Source organism: Mastacembelus armatus, chromosome 7, assembly GCF_900324485.2.
Source record: "Mastacembelus armatus chromosome 7, fMasArm1.2, whole genome shotgun sequence".
NCBI lineage: Eukaryota > Metazoa > Chordata > Actinopteri > Synbranchiformes > Mastacembelidae > Mastacembelus > Mastacembelus armatus.
This window is the reverse complement of record NC_046639.1, coordinates 18,014,803-18,033,139: the sequence shown is the minus strand read 5'-3', so window position 1 is coordinate 18,033,139 and position 18,337 is coordinate 18,014,803. Positions and strand designations below refer to the sequence as shown.

At 43.6% G+C, this 18,337-nt stretch overlaps 2 protein-coding genes across 4 annotated transcripts; both read right to left on the bottom strand.

The window, feature by feature from the left end:
- Positions 1-1,754: 1,754 nt before the first annotated feature.
- mrgbp (MRG/MORF4L binding protein) lies at positions 1,755-4,920 on the bottom strand. The gene is made up of 6 exons (XM_026331403.1): positions 4,711-4,920; positions 3,867-3,988; positions 3,690-3,771; positions 3,370-3,444; positions 3,109-3,249; positions 1,755-3,036 (listed from the first exon to the last, which is right to left on the bottom strand). The coding sequence occupies exons 1-6, from the start codon at positions 4,850-4,852 to the stop codon at positions 2,936-2,938; spliced, it is 663 nt and encodes a 220-aa protein (XP_026187188.1). The 5' UTR covers positions 4,853-4,920; the 3' UTR covers positions 1,755-2,935.
- A 576-nt stretch (positions 4,921-5,496) lies between these two features.
- On the bottom strand, positions 5,497-17,788 carry hm13 (histocompatibility (minor) 13). Of its 3 annotated transcripts, XM_026332576.2 has the most exons (12): positions 17,382-17,788; positions 15,389-15,424; positions 12,890-12,988; positions 12,700-12,782; positions 12,516-12,604; positions 11,791-11,876; positions 11,380-11,505; positions 11,189-11,246; positions 10,908-11,028; positions 10,656-10,758; positions 10,273-10,358; positions 5,497-8,324 (listed from the first exon to the last, which is right to left on the bottom strand). In XM_026332576.2, the coding sequence occupies exons 1-12, from the start codon at positions 17,601-17,603 to the stop codon at positions 8,252-8,254; spliced, it is 1,182 nt and encodes a 393-aa protein (XP_026188361.1). In that variant the 5' UTR covers positions 17,604-17,788; the 3' UTR covers positions 5,497-8,251. The 3 variants fall into 3 exon arrangements, with proteins under 3 accessions (XP_026188361.1, XP_026188362.1, XP_026188363.1); XM_026332577.2 differs by lacking the exon at positions 15,389-15,424 and having other exon boundaries at positions 17,382-17,787; XM_026332578.2 differs by lacking the exons at positions 5,497-8,324; positions 15,389-15,424 and adding an exon at positions 9,136-9,317.
- Between the last annotated feature and the right edge of the window lie 549 nt (positions 17,789-18,337).

The window sequence follows — 18,337 nt, the reverse complement described above, 5'->3', positions numbered from 1 at the left end:
TCTGGGTCTTCTCTGCAATGGTCGACATTTATTATCAGTTATCTGGGGAATAATTGGAAAGGTAACTGTTGGCTGCAGCTCTAAGAGGAATACAGTGTCATTACATGTGGCAGCTAAGATGAAAAATTTATTAAAATATGTGAAAGTTCATGAATTTAACTGACTCCAAACAAATATGAATCACATTAAAACAATAAAAATTAAAAAAAGATTTAAAGGTTTTTAATGAAGCCAGAAAATCAGACGCTTATAAAAAAGAAAGAAATAAATAAATTATTTTTAAAAAGCTGGACTCCTGCAGGTTTCACACCTTTCTGACCAGGTGTCGTTTCACTGCCTGACGTTCACTGACCTTTGTGTCTCTGACAGAGCAGCTCAAAACACCACGCTGTGCACTCCGCTCCTAATTTTACAGTTTCTAAAATCGAACCAATCCTGCTTTTCTTCGCTATTCTTTCCTCTGGAAATGTTGATTCTGTGTTTTGCTGCCATTTTCACTGGGGCTGTGTCAGAGCAGATGGATTATTAAGTGCAGGTTCTTTCAGTTTGTTAAGAGAAATTAAGAAAATGTTTTACCCCCATGTGACCTAATCTAGTGGAATCAAAACACTGAATAGGGCCCCAATGTGCAGACATAACCTTTGCTTTCAGTGAGAACAGTTATTGTGCAGACATAACTTTTTGCTCCGACCTTGGCTGTTTGATACTCTTGGTATGGAAACCCAGATGTCTTGCAGTGGGAAATCACCTCCTCTTTCTGTTCACGACTTTATTTGTGTTAAATAAGATGCTGGGCTGCTACCAAGCCAGTGACTCTCATGCGTACCAAGGTGCTTGTATGACCGTTACTCCTTGCATTTTAAACTCTTATATAATAAACTGAAGTTCGTTCTCTGAGTCTGTTTGTTAAAGAATTTACCTAATACATTTCATTATTGACTCAAACAGAAATAAAAACCCAAATCTGCTGCATCGTGTCAGTTTCAGCTGAAAAACAGTGAAGAGAAACAAAAAGTGAGTCCTGAGCTTTAAGGTATTTGAGCGGATCCTGCGGCGACTCTTCGTTCTGCTGTTTCAGGTGATTTTCTCAAAACATGAGAGAATCTGAGGAAACTGGCTGCTGGTGCTGGCGTGTGCAGGTGGACAGCGCCACCCTGTGGCTGCAGCTGTGTCAAACATGTGAAACTTGTCATGTCTTGTTGGATTTCACTTTAGCTACAGAAACGATGTTCTGATGTTTATGACACTATTTTGACACCAGTACTCTGTCTGAAAATACAGTTTTTTTTCCCTTTCAGAATAAAATGACTGAAATAACAAAATGTGCTTTTCTACCTTGACCTACCATGGGCTTGTGTCGCCATGTTGACATTTTGAAATCTGATTCATTAAATGTGAAAATGTTCACAGTTGGGGGAAACAAACTCTTCTTCAGCTCTCGGGTGACTTGACTTCCTGTGATCTCAGTACGATGCGTTGTAAAAACAAATAAAAGCAGTAATATTTTTTTTCTTTCTTTTTTTAAAGTACAGAAAAATCAACCAACAATGTCCAGTTGGAGCTGGAGACAACTTTCCATTTATACAAAAAAAAAAACAAAAACAAAAAAAACCTCACCTGAAACTGTAAACTGATTGTCAATCAACTAATTGTTAGAGTTCCACTATTATTGATGCAAAACATGTTATTGATGGACTGGGGATCTGTTTTTTTTTTCTACAGCCTGATTAGAGGAAGAATGAAGTCAAACTGTATCAGTGGTCTGAGTTCATCTTTAATGACACAAACAGCCTCATCCATCTATAAATTAAAACGAAAACCACAGGGACATTTAGGTGTCAGGGTCTACAGATCAGCGGCCTAAACTGAAGCACAGCAAGAACCAAACAGGATCGAAGAACTGCCCGAAACAAAAACCGACATTTCCTAAAATCTGAATGAGCTGCAGATGAAGGAGCTGACAAAATGTTCTAACGTCCAGTTCAGCGGAGAAACCAGCCTGTAAAACCCTGGAACAGCCTTTAACTGAGTTCACATTATTCCACACTGATGTCAGATCTCTGCTGCTCAAGGTTCACATGGACTCAGTCCGAACCCCCAGTCTGGATAGACCCTGACCTCCCGCTGCCTGTTAATGCACTGACACTGCGTCTAACGTTTGCTTTCCTCCTCAGAGACTGACATTTATGGTAAATAATGATTTTACTGAGCTAAGCTTTGGCTTGAACTGCTCGTTCCAGGTATGATTTTCACAAGAGTGTCGACTCTTCCAACAACACGTAAAGATTTTTTTGTTCCTTCACAGGAGGCAGCTACTGATTCTGTTTGTCCATGTCCAAAATCTATTAAGATTAAAAGATGAGCGTTACGTTCCACTACTAGCATCCCGATCTCCCACCTAACCATTGGCTGTCTGGTTGCATTGTGGGTAATAAGGAATAAAAACAGTTGATTGCTGAGTGCAGTGACACCTGAACGTCCAGACTTGGGGGGAGGGGGGGGGGGGGGGGGGGGGATAAAAGTGGAGCGCGAAAAACTCGGCCTCAGTGAAAATGACCCAAAATAATAAAACCACCAGTAAAACACACTGTGCCCAGACATCAGCCTGAAACCTCTGCTGTGTCCAGACATGTGACTTCCTCCCACTGTGATCACATGATGGAAATTGCAGCGGGACGAAGCAGCAGGTGTTGACCGACAGGTTAAAAGCAACCAATCAGAAAAGCCAAGGGCTGCTACAAAGGAGTCGAACGGAGAGGTTAATGTTTTCTTCACCTGTTTGCTGCATGGTGGTCAGGCTGCGGACGGTCATGTGACACAAAGCTCGCAAGTTTTGATTCTTGCGATGACAACTTCTTCTCTTCTTCTTCACTCATTTACTTCTCTGCCTTGTAACCTCCACCTCCCTCTCCTTCCTCCACACTGTGTCCATCTCTCAGGTGCGTCTCCTCTTGACTCCTCCTGGACTCGCGGGGTTGGAAGATGACAGCAGCTTCTCAGCTGCTCGACTCCTCTTCCTCTTCTCCGCCTCCTTTCCTCCACCTCCACCTCCGCCTCCTCCTCCTCCAACGCCAACGCCACCGCCACCACCACCTCCAACGCCGCCGCCTCCTCCTCCTCCTCCTCCTCCAGCTCCTCCTCCAGCTCCTCCTCCTCCTCCTTCATTCCCTGCCTTCTCCTTGTCTCGCTCTCTCTCCTTTTCCCGACTGCTGCTCGTTCGCTCCGACATCTTCACCGAAGAGTTGCTGCCTGAGGAGACAGGACAAGAGTCATAAACACGAAGCTGCATAAAAAAGCGAAGACAACAACAGATCTGAGGCAGGAATGTTTTCTGATCGGGATTGGAACAAAGGTCAGAGGTGAATGTACCTTCTTCATGTGTAGCTGGAGGTTCTCTCTCCATCCTGAACTCCTCTTTGGTCTCCTCCTCTGAGGCCAGCTTCCCTACGAACGAACGCACACACACACGTCATCTTTTACAGCCTCCCAGACATCCAGATCATGAACATGCCTTGAGTCGACTTTCAACTAACTGTCCACAGGCTGTTTATATTTGGAACATGCTCACTCAAACACTCCCTGTCTTGTGTCTTACTAATAAAGGACTAATAAAGGTCTCAGTGCGCTGACGTGGAGAAATGAGGCAGAGTGTGATTCCGCCGGGTTCAGCAGCGCAGGTTGCCCCTCACCTTCTTTCACCTCCTGGATGATGTCGTCAGGCAAGGAGAAGCTCTTCTCTGTGTTAGGAAACGGTAAGATCTCTGACTCGTGCTGCATCACACACAGACAGACACCCACACACCTCGGTCAGTACTGAAGTCAACTCGGCATGCAAACACACAGTGTGCACGAGTGTGTGCCCTCACCAGAGCCTGCATGTCGTACATGGTTCCCAGATGGTCCCAGATGACGGAGGAGGAGACCTGTCGGCCGATGTTCTGACTGAACTTGTCTCTGATGCAGATCATATGGAAGTGACGGTTCACTCCTGGAGACACAGCGACACGGTTATTCTGTGGGAGGCAGCACGTGCACATCCCAGGACAGTTATCACCAGAGTCCATATGTCCAAATCTGCCTCATCTACAGATTCATTGGTCACTTTCTCAAACTGATTTTCTTTACTTCTTATTATTATCACTTTCAATTTTTTTAAAAATTTATTTATTACTTTATAATTTATTACAATCATTTATCGTTTTATTTCTCTGATGTCATTTCCTATTGGAACCTAGAATTTCTGCAGCTACTTTATTGATTTACACTAACCTCACCAATGTTATTTATATACACACACACACACACACAGACACAGACATACATCAGACCAATACACTACATTAAATTCCATATAAATAAAAATGACGTCACTAGAGATAGGATCAGCAGGGCCTGGTTGGTTTTGGCTGTAACAACAGTTGTTTATAGAAAATAATAAACAACAACAAAACAAGTTTTACTTATTATTTTGGCTGCAAGAAGTTCTGGTTCGGTCGTGGTTCACCGGGTTCTCATTGGTCTAGGATCGGGTTTAGCCAAATTAGCTTAAGAGTGAGAAAATGTGATTACTGAAATAACTGAGCAACTGGATTGTTTTCCAGATGCTGCGCACCCTATCCTGAGTCCTCAGTTTGGGAAACCACTGGGCTAAACTGGGAGAACTGGTCTGTAAGATGATCCAGGAGCTAGCAAGCTAGCATGCTAACTCACCGACGGGTTTGTGTCCGATCATCGCGTGGAACAAACAAACCTCCACTTCGTGGCTCCAAACCACAGAGTCCTCTCCGGGAACCAAGCCCGAGTCCGGAGGCTTCTCATCGGTCTGACTCAGCGTCACATCTGCCTCCCCCATCCTTCGCTACCGGACTAAACGGACCGAAACCACACAAGCAAAATTTGTTCTGGCCGCCGGAACTATGATAGTACTTCCGGGTCAAATTTTTCAGAATAAAAGTCATACGTCGCCTGCCCTGGTAACGTCACCTCGCCTTTAAACCAATAACACAGAAAAAATTGCAAGTTTATCTGCATTAAGGCGATACACAAATATGTGTTTTTTTTCCCATTGGAAACTTATTTTCTGTATTTTCAGACGCTCATTTCAAGACGAGACATTTTACACTATATTTTAATTAAATGGGTCGGAACGGAATTTGTCCCAATTGAAAAGTCTGGGAATAATCTGGACACACCGTTTGGGATCGTGAGGAACGTTCTTTTTTATTTTATTTTTTTGCCTATACTTAAGACTAAAATATGTCTCAAATACGGATTAAGATCAATGATCCAGTAACAGTTAAATCAAAAAAAAAATAAATAAAGACATAAAATCTACTTATCAAATCGTTAAAGAAGCAATTAGCTAATTTACTATGTAAAGTTCGTGTTAATAATAACCCTGCACTAAAAACTCCCTAAAAATCCTTTAAAAAAGCTGCTGATGAAGAAAACAAACACTAGGTTTCAGCAATGAAAGAGGCAGTGACTCAGTTCTGCTTGTCTAGATGGTGATCAGACACCTAAAAGTTTATTGCAAACAAAGTAGATACAGTCTGAGCCGTAAAACGAGCTCCTGCACAAACACAAACAGAAAGAGAAAAAACAAGGTACCTTATGTGTAAAATGTTGAGGGGCTGCTGAACTTCAATGAGCTGAGTATGAGCATGATATCTTTTTTTTTTTTTTTTTTTTTTAACATCAAAATACAAAACTGTGCATCTTTAATAAAGCATTACATCAAGAACATGGAAAACATTGAGGCTGTATACATCCGGACACAGAGGGTTTTCTCAAGCATCCAAAAACTAAGAACTCTACTGCAGCAGACTGCAGGCTGTCCTGGAGAAGAGATTCAAATCACAAAATTACTTCTCAGTGTAACATTTCATAATAAGAGTAAAATTAAAAAAAAAAAAAAACAACAACAAAAAAGACCCAACTTTTATTTTGAATTTGGGAGTTTCTGTAAAAACCCTTTAAAATGATCTTAACTTATATTAACTTAACGGGACACGCCATCAACATTAATGTTGATGGCCTTTAAACACAATAGCAAAATCATGTTTTCAAATGTATTCTGAGAAATGTACTTCCCAGCCCTTGAAGCCAAACAAAAAAATAGGAATTCAGCTTTTCTTTTTTTTTTTTAAATTACCCTTCTTGTTTTCATCCATATCTTGTGAGTTCCTCAAATTACAGAAGTAAAACACTGAACCACTGGGCTACAGCACATTTACCGAAGAGCCATAGGATGTTCCAGCACATTTTTAAGGTTTTCATTAAATTGATCAGGTGATTTTTAATGTATGTCTCAATTTCACAAACCTACAGAATCCTCCAAAGATGAAATGTCTGGCAAGTGTTCTTGATTTCAGTATTAATACTGATGTTTGGTATGTGGGTCAGTTTTTTTTTTTTTGTCAGGAACATGAAATTATCTGAAGATTTTTGTCTTGATTATATGTTTGGACTGAGGAAATCAAGCTTTTAAAGTCCCCAACGTACTTATCATAGAGCCTATTCTGTGGGTCTTTTATCCAGTTCTTAATTCCCTTTTCATGATATGTAGTATCCTACACCACTCACTTGGTTTTACTGTATTTCAGGACTCTGTAAATTAGCTGGCCTGTTTGAAACACTTATCACTGCTGGGTCTGAGTTTACAATGATAGAAAAAGAGCAAAGCCTCACCTCGGAGGAACTCTGATCAAACATGCTGCAGAATAATTTGATGTTGACGTTAGTGAGGGAGTCGAGTGGGTTCAAACTCAGGTCAGATCAGTCTGACGATGCTTGGAGAGAATCCCCAACCACTCGTCTCCACGGCTCATTCTCACAACTCATTGGACAAGGAGGCCATGGGACCCCTCCTCTCCCAACCTCTCCGCCAGTGCAATCTGAGAATGAGGACTGGGAGGACTGGAAGTCTGCCTCCTCCTCCCTTTCCTCACAGGCCAGAACTTTAAGACTGAAAAACAGCTGTGCCAGCGGTTTTACCAAAATGTTACCGGCACAGGTAGGGAAACGCTCATCTGCTCTGCTGAACATTCAGAACTACCAGAAACCATCTGAGCCTGGAGAAATCAGTGGTCCCTTTGGTTTGTAACTACACGTGTCTCTCAATTTCACCTGTATTAATACATTAAAACTGTCCACACCTGTAGCTCAAGTGTAACACATTTTCAACTAACAAACGGGACTAGTGTTTTTGTAATATTTCAGTCAAATTATGGACAAATACAGGTTTATCCTGTTTTTCCAGCATCCCGATATCAACTGGCTTCTACTTAACACCTCTGCAGTGACAGGCTTCACATCTTTGCAGGCAGACTTTCCTAAAAAATTAACTAAATATTAGAAGCTTGGAAAAATACAGAAAGAAAATCTGATGTACTAAACCTGCAGGACAGCCAGCTGTAAGGTTTAGTAAAATTATTTGCAATCCTGAAAGAATAAATATGGTAACTATTGTTCTGTTTGTTTTCTCACCTCATCAGATGCCTGCCCAAATGTGGATTCATCCACCACTGAAAATAGTCCCCAGTGAATGCACAATTTCCTCCTGCTGGATAAAAAAACTTCACTGAGCAGCCCTTTTTAAAGGTGAAATGATAAATTAGTGACTGGTAGAAACAGTGGACACACTGGCAGCGCTGATTAATGAGCAGGAACTGTACACAGTTCAGAAAAATAACGGGACTTACCATCTTAAAATTCTGGCCTTTCACATGAAAAAAATCCAAACTAAAGCAAACCAATAGAAAATGGGAAAGCAGAAGGCAGAATGAGTGGCGGCCTGGTGACATACACTTTAAAGAGAAAGGAAGGTAAAATAAAACGTCAAGAGTGCTTGTTTTGCCAGGTGAAAACCAAGCGCTCCTCCAAACAGTGGAAGCGGGGTGTCTATCTGAAATGAAATGCTGCACACACACGAGAACCAGGTGTACTGGTTCTGCCCGGTCGCGTTCCTGTGCAAGTGCAGCTAGGAGACAGAGGCACCGAGTCTCAACTGTTGGGACGAAACAACCTTTAATCACACGGCAACCATCGTTACCACGGAGACCAGAGGCTGTTCCCACTTTTGTTTTTTTTTTCCTTTTCTTAGAGACAAACACGTTGGCAACATGAGCCCCGTCTACCCCGGCGACAGACAAGAAGCTGGAGGGGCGGGAGGGGCAGTGGCTTGAGTGGCAGCAGGTTGGATGAGAGGGATGGCAGCGGCGTGAGAGGGAGGGAAGAGTATCGATGGATGCTATTGGTCCTTCTTCTCTGATTCTGATGAGTCATCTTTAGCCGCCGCCTCCTCAGGTGAAGACTCCTCGTACCTGGAGGAAGAGCAGGAGGAGCGGGTTCAGTGTGACTGACCAATTAGCAGAAATCTACTAAATTTACAGTTTTGATTGGCTGCTCATTAACAGTGGCAGTCACACCAGCCACATGTCTACATCCCAAAACTAAACACCAGAGTAACAATCAATCGAACTGGGTGGACAAAATAATAGACACACCTGTCTTGGAAAAGGTTTGATTCCCTACAGCCGTAATGTAAAGTTTATTCAAGACGCCTAAAAGTGGACACTAAACACCCGCGTGTAACCCACAGCGTCCGAACTCTGACTTCTGCTGAGGATCTTTGTTGTTTCCATTCCCAACTTTCCTGTCTGTATCTCTGTGTATCTGCTAATGACACATCAGCCGATATTCATTTATTTTAAACTAATCAATGTTTGATTGCAGGCCCTTACACTTAGTTATAAACCAACAGAGAAAAATCTGCTACACCGGCAATTTTACATTCAACTCAAGTTAAATTTAAAGGTTTATCTTCTCATCTTTATCAGTGGATGTAGAAGACTGAGCACTGATCAAACTCTACAATAATATGAAATGTCTGACATGACAGTGGAAGAAGGTGCATAAATACATTAATGATGAAGAGAAAACTGATTAAAACCATGTCAGAAGGTTTATAATGATATAATGTAATATGCATGCAGAAGCTCATGGAGCAGCAGCTGCAGTTTGTGTTTATCTGGTGACAAAGCCACAGATGAACAGATGGGATTATATATGGATGATGGTATCTGTTATGACAGCAGGCTGTTTACCTGCCCAGGTGAGACAGGAAGGGGAGAGAAAAGAGAAGGGGGTGGGGCCTTTACATGGAGGTGGGCTGTAACCGTCGACGGCGAGGGGAAGAACCTGTCACCATAGAAACGGCATCCATGGAGCTAGCCAGGCTGGCGGGTGAGCCGCTGACAGTAGGGAAGGAAGTGAGCCTGGGAGAGCCAGGGAGGACTTCCTCTGAGGACTCATAGCTAACGACGGGGCAGACGGAGGGAGGCAGGAGAAAGGAAAGAACGGATGGGTAAAATAATAACAATTAAAAAAAAATAAAGAGATGAAAACAGAATGAGGAAAATGATAAAACAGGGAAGAGAGAGAGAAGAACGTGTTAGAGTTAAATGTTACTACAGGCCTCTACTGTATCTGAGAATGGAGAAGGACGTACGGCAAGGAGAGGAGGGAATGTGAAAATGAGTCTCAGGATGAGGGTAAAAAAAGAAGGGCTGGAGGAGATGAACAGTTGTCAATCAAAAACGTCAGAGTGATGAGGAGAGTGGAGGGTGAAGAAACATGAGAAAAAAAAAAAAAAAAAAAACCAGACAGGTCTGAGTCCACACACTCAACATTACAAGCCCCAGTTTTGGGCTGACGAGTTATTTTCTGCCTGCAGGTGGGGCTGTCATGTTTCTGCCTGGTAGCTGATGAACACCAATAGATCCTCACCTTTCACAGCTGACCAAGTCCACAGATACAGGTTTATCTTACATTGATTGAATTCTTCATTTTTACATGTAGACAGAGTTCCAACAACAGGTCTGTTTCTCTGTATAAGATATTACTGACTAACTGAGGCTGGAAATGGAGACCTCCATTAGTTATTCTGCTGACACAAACCGACCAACCAGCTGTGAGGGGTCAGTGCAAGACACAGACCAGTAAACCAGCACCAGGAACTACAGTTCTACCGTACCCAGACACACATTACACACAAGTTCAGTCTTAGACTTAATGGTGAGATTTTCAGATACTTCAGAAAATGGACTCATTTCCATTTCGCCTTCCACAGCACTGACTGACAGTTGTGGGTACACAGTGAAATGTGCCAGAGGCTGGACCCTGCAGTGGACACCAGGCTGTGCAGCTGGACAAAGCACCATCTGAAGTTCCAGTCCAGGACAAAAACCAGTGGAATGCTTGGTGACTCACCTGAACATCTCTGTGAGCTCACCGTTGAACAGTGCTACGATGACGGGGAAGCCGACGCAGGCTGGGACCAGATAAAGCAGCGCGGGCTGCAGAGAGATACAGAGGGTCACACACTCTGCACAATGAAGTTAGCAATACAAACTTGCCTAAGCTTTGCTGTTTTTCCACACTGACTGAAAAGTTGCTGTACAGTGTGATCAGTTACACAACATTCACCTTAAAATTAAGGCTCTCAGCCTGTTCAGAGAGAACAGTGACTTTGCTTCAGGAGCTGACACACTGCACGGTAATCTGTGTAACCTGTTTCATTGCGACATCTGTCCACAGCTGCCTGAAGGCTCTGCGCTGTCACCAGTCTACCAGGGTCTGTTTTGTCGACGTACCTGTGCGTGTTTGAAGGTGTGCATGACGAAGATGGTGAGGCCCAGTCCGAAGATGTAGGCCAGGAAACTGGAGTAGAAATACGTCCGACTGTTCTTCTTCAGGCTGCAGACAGAAAGATTATAGGTAACATGTCCTCCCAAGCCTTCCCCAGCCCGGGAAGAGACAGCAAAAAAGACAGATGAAAGCAGAAAGGGGTAAAGACAGAGACCCTGACCACTGTGCGACCACACAAAGACAGGATGGGGTTTTACCTGACGTCGAAGCGCAGCAGCAGAGCGATGAAGATACCCGGGATGACGATGTCACCCAGACCCAGCATGGCAAAGTTACTGGCTTCGAGACCTTTCTCCAACAAGTCCTGAGGAAAGACCACTGGAGGAGAGAATCAGAACATCATCAGAAGACCTATCGAACACACAGACTTGGTCTGTCTGAAATGAAGGGTCCAAAAAGACCCATGTTCTTTCTAAATGTGGTTGGTCATGCTCACATCTGAAACATTAAAACCTGAATCCACATGTCACATTCTTACATTTGATGGGTGCTTCGAAGGACTTGGCCACTGTAACCATGACATTGGTCCCAAACACCTGCACAGAGAGAGAGGATTAGCCTTGACATCAGGATAGATAAGTGTGTGTTCCTGTGCTGATGGATAGAGTGTCTTTAAGACCTCTTTTTTATTTGTTTTAGTGAGAAGATGTTTGTTATGTATAAACCTACCCAGAACACATCGTAGACAAACAGCCCCCCCAGCAGGATGCAGCCGGTGCTGACGTTGTTCAGGTGTAGCAGCTCTACGCCGTTCAGGGCAAATGCCAGGCCAAACAGGTTATTGGCTATCCAGTGCTATGATGTCACAGAATTACTGACAGGTTATTGGCTGCTCTGGGATCACAGGGTCCAAACAGGTTTTTAAAATTATGTAACTGGTTATGCAGTGCATCATAAAAACACTAAAACAGATGTGTGACAGGCGTGAGGTCACAAAAATACAGACATGCCATCATCTCTGCAGCTCTGTGAGGCTGATGTGTGATGATGATGATCATCAAGACATGTCATGAAGACATTCCACTGCTGATGGTAGATCTGACACTGGTGAATAGAGTGAAACATAAACCTCTGCATTACCTTTTTCAGCAGATACCAGACTCCCACCACACTGCTGATGACCAGACACACCAGGTTCTTGGTGTCAAACTCATAATTGACTATTTCTGCAGAAAGAAGAAAAGATACAAATCTGAGCTCTGGGTTTGGTCTCCACTAGGAAAATCTCTGGTTCTGTAGCCGCTAAATGCTCCAGTAAGTTCTCCAGCTGGTCTCTGTCTGTCTGCTGTTTGCTGCTGAGCAGGTAGTGGACAGTGTTCGTTTTTTTTTTTATAGCTGCAGCTCTGAAAACAGCTGCTGAAACAAGGCTAGAACCAAGGAACCAACACCTGAACACTGAGCTGAGACTCAGTGTGAAGCTGCGTAAAACTTTACCATCTCATACCACCTTTCATGTTGTCATTAGTTTTTATAAAAATTAAATAAAAATAAATATGACTGGACAGCTTATACTCAGAGAAGAGAAATAACTGTTTTACACTGCACTGGGTATTACTTCATTTAATGCTTCACAAGCCAAAACCGTTGGAAACCACTGCACCAGAGAAAGGTGAGGAAATGCTGTTTTAATAACTTGGGTGAAGCAGCTTTTTCTTAAACTACAAGGCACCAGCTAGATGGCAAACTACTAAAAACAAAGAAATAAATTGTAAATTTTTACAATTTACAATTAGACTTCGAACCCCATGGTAAACACTGTTTTTTGGTTTTTTTTTTCCTGTGGTGTAGGGGGAAGCCCGTCTCACCTTCCTTGGACTCTCCGGAGCCCTGAGTGAAGAGCAGCTGATACTGTTTGTTTGGAAAAGAATCTGGAAAGATTCTGGACATCAGGGGACTGAGAGAGACAACAAACAAAGTAGAAATCAGTGCAGTTAACAGATTGACTTAAACCGTTCTGGAGTCACCACACACACATCAGTGCTCCTTTACCTCATGGTGTGAGACAGAGCCAGGACACCCAGGACAAAGAAGTAGACAGACAGCAGCAGGTTGATGTACTCTTGGGAAAACACCTGCATCGAAACAGGTAAATCTGAGATGAATTTGTCCGCACCCTCTCCCAGTGAAAGCACTGTTGCAGCTCTACATGAGGCCTCCGCCAAGGAGAACACTGAGTTACCTTGAAGAACAGGTAAAGTCCAAAGAGAGTACAGCTGGCGATGATGGGAAACCTCGCTGCATCTCTGCTGGTGATTGTTTCTGGCATGTCTGCTGAATTCTGGCAGGACAGACAGAAAACAGATTAACAGAGACAATGACAGGCTTTCAGATCCTGTTTACACTTTGTTTGAAAATGCGTTTTGAGCAGTATGATCACAAGTGGACACCACCAGATAACGGGCAAATTACCAAGTAGATGGACCGTGTCACTGAAAACACATGCTAAGACGACGTATGTCGGCTGTCCACCTGTGATCCAATCAGGAACCATTTTAAATCCAAGTGTAAACCAGGACTAGTTCAGTCAGTTTGTGCTTGTTTATCAAGAACCAAACTGAGTCCAGGCGTGTCACCATCTCAACACCACGTAAAACATATTTTAATAAAATCATATTTTCCCACTAATTCCCACAGTATGTAATGATAACTATTGTCGTCGTAACTCATGACCTGAATAAGCTGCAGAACATGGACAGTTTTGAATATTAAGCAATAGAAAAAAAGAATGAATTTAAATAAATGAATTTTACATAAGGTCACAGGTGTGAAACGACACTACTAGACAAAAATAACAACAGCCAACTGGCAATGACACACCATTACTGCACCTCTGTCTGCTGTTCTATATTTTTTTTTTGTTTGTTTTTTACAATGTGTTGATTTTGATTTTCAACAGCTGGACATCATCACTATCACGTCACCTGACATCAAACTCCCACAATGCAGCTGCTACAACTTTAAACTGACTTTTTGGGGACTAAGTACTTTAAAAAGAAATAATTAAGAGGCTGCAGTGGTGAGTGTGAGAGTGGTGAGTGTGTGAGTCTTCAGGGACTGATGTGACAATAACAGCCTGTTTGCGAGACACACTGCCAGGGTGGAAGGTCAGAGACTTGTTCAAGTTTAGAAAATAATCATGACCCTACACATTTAAATCAATGAGACGTGCATTTGTTTGTTAAATGCAGTGCAAATGTCTGAGTGAAGCCTTTTCCTGGTGTTTCCGCAACCGGGAAGATGCTCTGCAGAGAAGAACCCTCCAGAACGGGGCCAAGTTGAACTCAGAACTGGTCCAGCATGAGAAGAGACCGCGGTACAAATCCAGATGTTCTGATCCAGAAAGGACATAAATGGCGAAAACACACAGCTGAGTGTTTGCTGGTTTGCAGTTCCCATTAGGGTTGAAATTCAAAAAGCTGCAGTTTGCTCTTAATTCACTTTCAGCCTGACCAACACTCATCTACCCAGGTCTGTGCACGGTTTGTATTTGACACCTGATGTTCTGAAAACAGCTCTGATAGCTTCATTTTCAACCAACAGACAAGTGAATATATCACTGTCTCCTCCTGTGTGGTCACGCTGGCTTCTGAACTCCTGTCATTACCAAAGATGCAGTGACTGCAGCAGAGTGATGAGTCCCAAAGAGAAAAGCTTGAGAGTCACCTCCATCTATATTCTCCTCCACCCCCCGAGACAGAAACTGGGACAGAGGAGAGGCAACAGAAAAGATGAGGACAGCAGGAGGAGAAGGATCCCAGCTGCTGCATTAAAAAGTATGTTTACAGGATCAGAAGGAAACTGAGGACGTGCAGGTGTGTTTGTCAGATGCAATTCCACCACCTTATCAGCACACACAGCCACTGCAGGAAATAATCAGACCACTGCACTTTGTGCTGCACATTTAGTTTAGTCAAACTACACTCATGACCTATAATGACAAGTTTATCCTGTTTTGCCTCCAGAGAGGCCTTAGGATCTGTTTCCCCCTGCTCTCAGTCTTTTAAACACCCAGCCGCTCATCTGCCTTTTCCTGAGCCTCTGTATGACTGATGGAGCTGCAGCAGCTTCTCCATCTCAGTGGACAAACTTCTGAAGCTCTGTCTGTGACCGCTGGGTTCTCGGTCTCCTCCTTGAACAAGGCCTAAATCCCGAAAGTGACCTGCTGCTTCCAGACTTCTTCCATGTCCCAATGACTGAGGTCACTGTGCTCCACAGAACTCTAGAAATGGTCTGATTCCCTGGTCCCGATATGTGTATCAGCACAGTCTCTACAGAGAGTTCCTGGACTTCCCGTCCTGGCTTCTGTCCTGATCTGCAGTGTGAGCTGAGCAGCCACAGCTGTGTGTCTTTCTAAAACTCTGTCCAATCAGATCAGTTTGTTCCAGGTGAACTCCAGTCTCAGGAGAGTGAAAGCACAGCGGAAGTAGCTGAGCTGTTTGAAAATGACAGATTTCAGGTTTTGATTTTCCATGGCTGTGTAGAAACATGTCTTCACTTTGTCAGTGTGGGTTATTAAATGGACCATGCTGGACAGATGTGGTGACAAGGCGTCCCCGCTCACTGTTAGTAAGTTCACTCCACGCCAGCACCTGCAGTGTTAGAGCCAGTCCTGGTGTGTTAGTGCTGGAAACAAACAGTGTACAGTATGTGTGCATTTCTCAGCGGCTCTCATACTCACTCTGAACCCAGAATCGTAATCATTTTCTCCGAGCTCCTACAGACAGACAGGCAGACAGACAGGATGGGTGGACAGACAGATGTGCACAGACAGACAGGGAGAGAGAGGGTCAGAGGACTGAAGCAGCCGCCAAAAAATCAAAGCATGCAGGAAACAAATCAGCAGTGCTGAGCAGCATCTCGTGATCACAGATTTTATATGGGACTATAGATTTTTCAGGATCGGGCCTCATGATAAGAAGGCTGACAGAGGAGAGAGAGGAAGGAAGACGTGCAACAAAGTTCAGGAGCTGGATTCAAAGCAACGTCACAGTTACACCTGAGAGAACTCCTGTCTGCCTGTCTAGTTTTTAATGTCTGTACTGAGAGCCGCTCGCTGTTGGCTCATATTTAGGCTCAACAGTGTCAGCTCACTCTCCTCTTCTGTGTGTAAATGTATGTTGAAGTTTCAATCTGAACTGGTTCTGATCCAGGTCTGAAGAACATTTCTGGCAGGTCACTGATCTCCAGTCAGTAACCAACAGGCTGTAAACCTGAGGCCTGGACTCTCTGCCATCACAGGAGGATTTTCTCCACAACCTGAAGCCTGAAACACTTTTTATATGATAAACAGCACAAAGATAATGTGGACTGATTCACTCAGCTCATTTAGAGGAGATCACATAAACATGAGCTGACAGAAAATTAAGTCTGGAGAGTCGATGCAGTGCTGAGGAACATTCAACAGATCCTGAAAAACACCAGCACACACTGGGCTGCAATATAGCAGCTTCAAATTAAAGCAGAGTTTCACACCTGACTTTGCTCTGAAGTTGTTCTTATTGAACATTCAAAAAAAAAAAAAAAAGCCATTTATCTCCATTCATATACAACTTCTCTGCTGAGCACCACACAGTATACCTGATGATGAATATAGCTGAACTGATATTAGTTACTACAGTTTTCTTAAATTGGAATAAGGAATGTATTTAAATGAACAATAGTAGGAGAAGCTGGAGTCAGAGACTAAATAATAAATAACTGCATTAAAAAGTAATCGTTATTTGCTGCCTCAGCCTGTTACTGGTAGTGTGGTGGTTCCTGTGGTGTCTGGCCTGTTCTGCAGCTGTGTTATGCAGATGTTCAGCGGCTATTGATGCTCTAAAGCTGCAGGTACAATAAAATAGCCACTGTGAGATGGCACAGATTGGAATCATTCCTGCTGAGAAGGTCTCAGATTAAGGACATTATTAGTTACCACCCAGTCTCCATGAGTGTTGTCTGCTTTTAGCCCTGACACAGAGAAAAGGCTCCATGCTGAACAGATGATGTGGGAGTGTTTACCTTTTACTAAACCTACAGTAGCTATGCACAACTGCGCATGTCTGCACCATAACCTCCCCCATGCAAATTAAAAAAAAAAAAAAATCACATGTACACGTATCTCTGTGTCCCACACAGCTGCTGACTCCTGTAGTTCAGTCCTGCCAGTTCTCTATACTGCATTTCCTATACCAGGTAACTGGTATAGGAAATGCAGTATGTTTACGATTGTCCTCACAACTAACGTTATAGTGTGTGTGTGTTTTGGCTGACTTAGTGTTCACCTCTCCGCATGACGTTGACCGCAGGTAAACACAGGTGAATAAATCCGTGGGTCCCCGCCACAGGAACAAAAGTGCCAACACAACAAAAAACGACACTTGTGTTTCGGACGTTTCAACACAGAAACTACTGAGCTTCGGAAACGACCGTTAAAGTGCCGACAGCTGTAACGGTAACGGCAGTTTAGCTAAGCTCTGAACGGAAAACCACTGTTTTTAACCGGTTACGGGTGTGTTTACCTTCAGCTCCAGCTGTTCAGGTTGACAAAGGTTTCTCTAAAGTGTTTCAGAAAGGGCTGAAAATCACCTGCCGAGCCGATGCTAAGCTAGGTAGCCGGTGGAGCTAACGGCAGCCGGGCTGAGAGAAGCGTCAACACCGCGGACGGTTCATGGAGCAGTCGCTCAGATTACCTTGGATTTGGAGCACCTGACGGACCGCAGGGCTCCGAAGAAGATGGGCAGCAGAGCCATGAACACCAAGCTGCCGTATGCCAGGGCCGTGCCCTCCGGGGTGGCCACGAATTTCGCCGTAGCGTTGAGCGCTTCGGTCCCGTTGGAGTCCGTGGCGTTCAGGGCGTCCAGGACCGCGGCGGCCTCCGGGGCCGAGGCCGGGACTTGTTCTGCCTCAGACATGGCTCTTCAGAGACGGGCTTCTTCAGGAGACCGCGGGCAGTGCTGTAAATGTGGCGGAAGCTGACAAACCGACAGAAGTGGAAGCTGAAGCCGCAAGTTTCTCATTCATCGACGCCGCCGCCGCTGGAGTCGCGTTAAGGCCACGTTTCCTAAAACGTTGCAGAGAGGCGATGGCCACGAAGACGTCTCACTCTGCCTCAGTTTCCCGGTACCGTCACTGACGAGGAGAAGCAGAATAGCTTCTAATATCTTTTATTGGCATCGGTTAAAGTCAAATAACTACAGAAAGACAGAAGGGGGAGACTAGATGCAAAACAACTACAAAGACACAAAGCAACCACAACAAGATGAAAAAGACTAAAAATAAAGTAAAATAAATATAAAAATGACTACACAAAATAACCATTTTTGAGTCTACTATTATAATTGTTTTTAATAGCTACGCTCAATTTACATAACTAGAAAATATATTTTGTATTCCCCTGAGTTTTATTACTTTTCTTATTTTGGCCGATTGTTATATTAAATTAAAATCTACAAAGGTCTTCACCTGAATGAATCAAATGCTAAGCTGTGAAAATATATACATCTACAAACCTAACTTTATGTCATTAGCTTTCTTTTCATCGCCTATTTGTATAGCTGTAATCTTCACAAAAATGGACGATCTCTGCTGTGAGGAAGTAGCGTCTCTTCCTCGTTGGTGAATTAATTCGTGAATTCTCCAGCTCCAG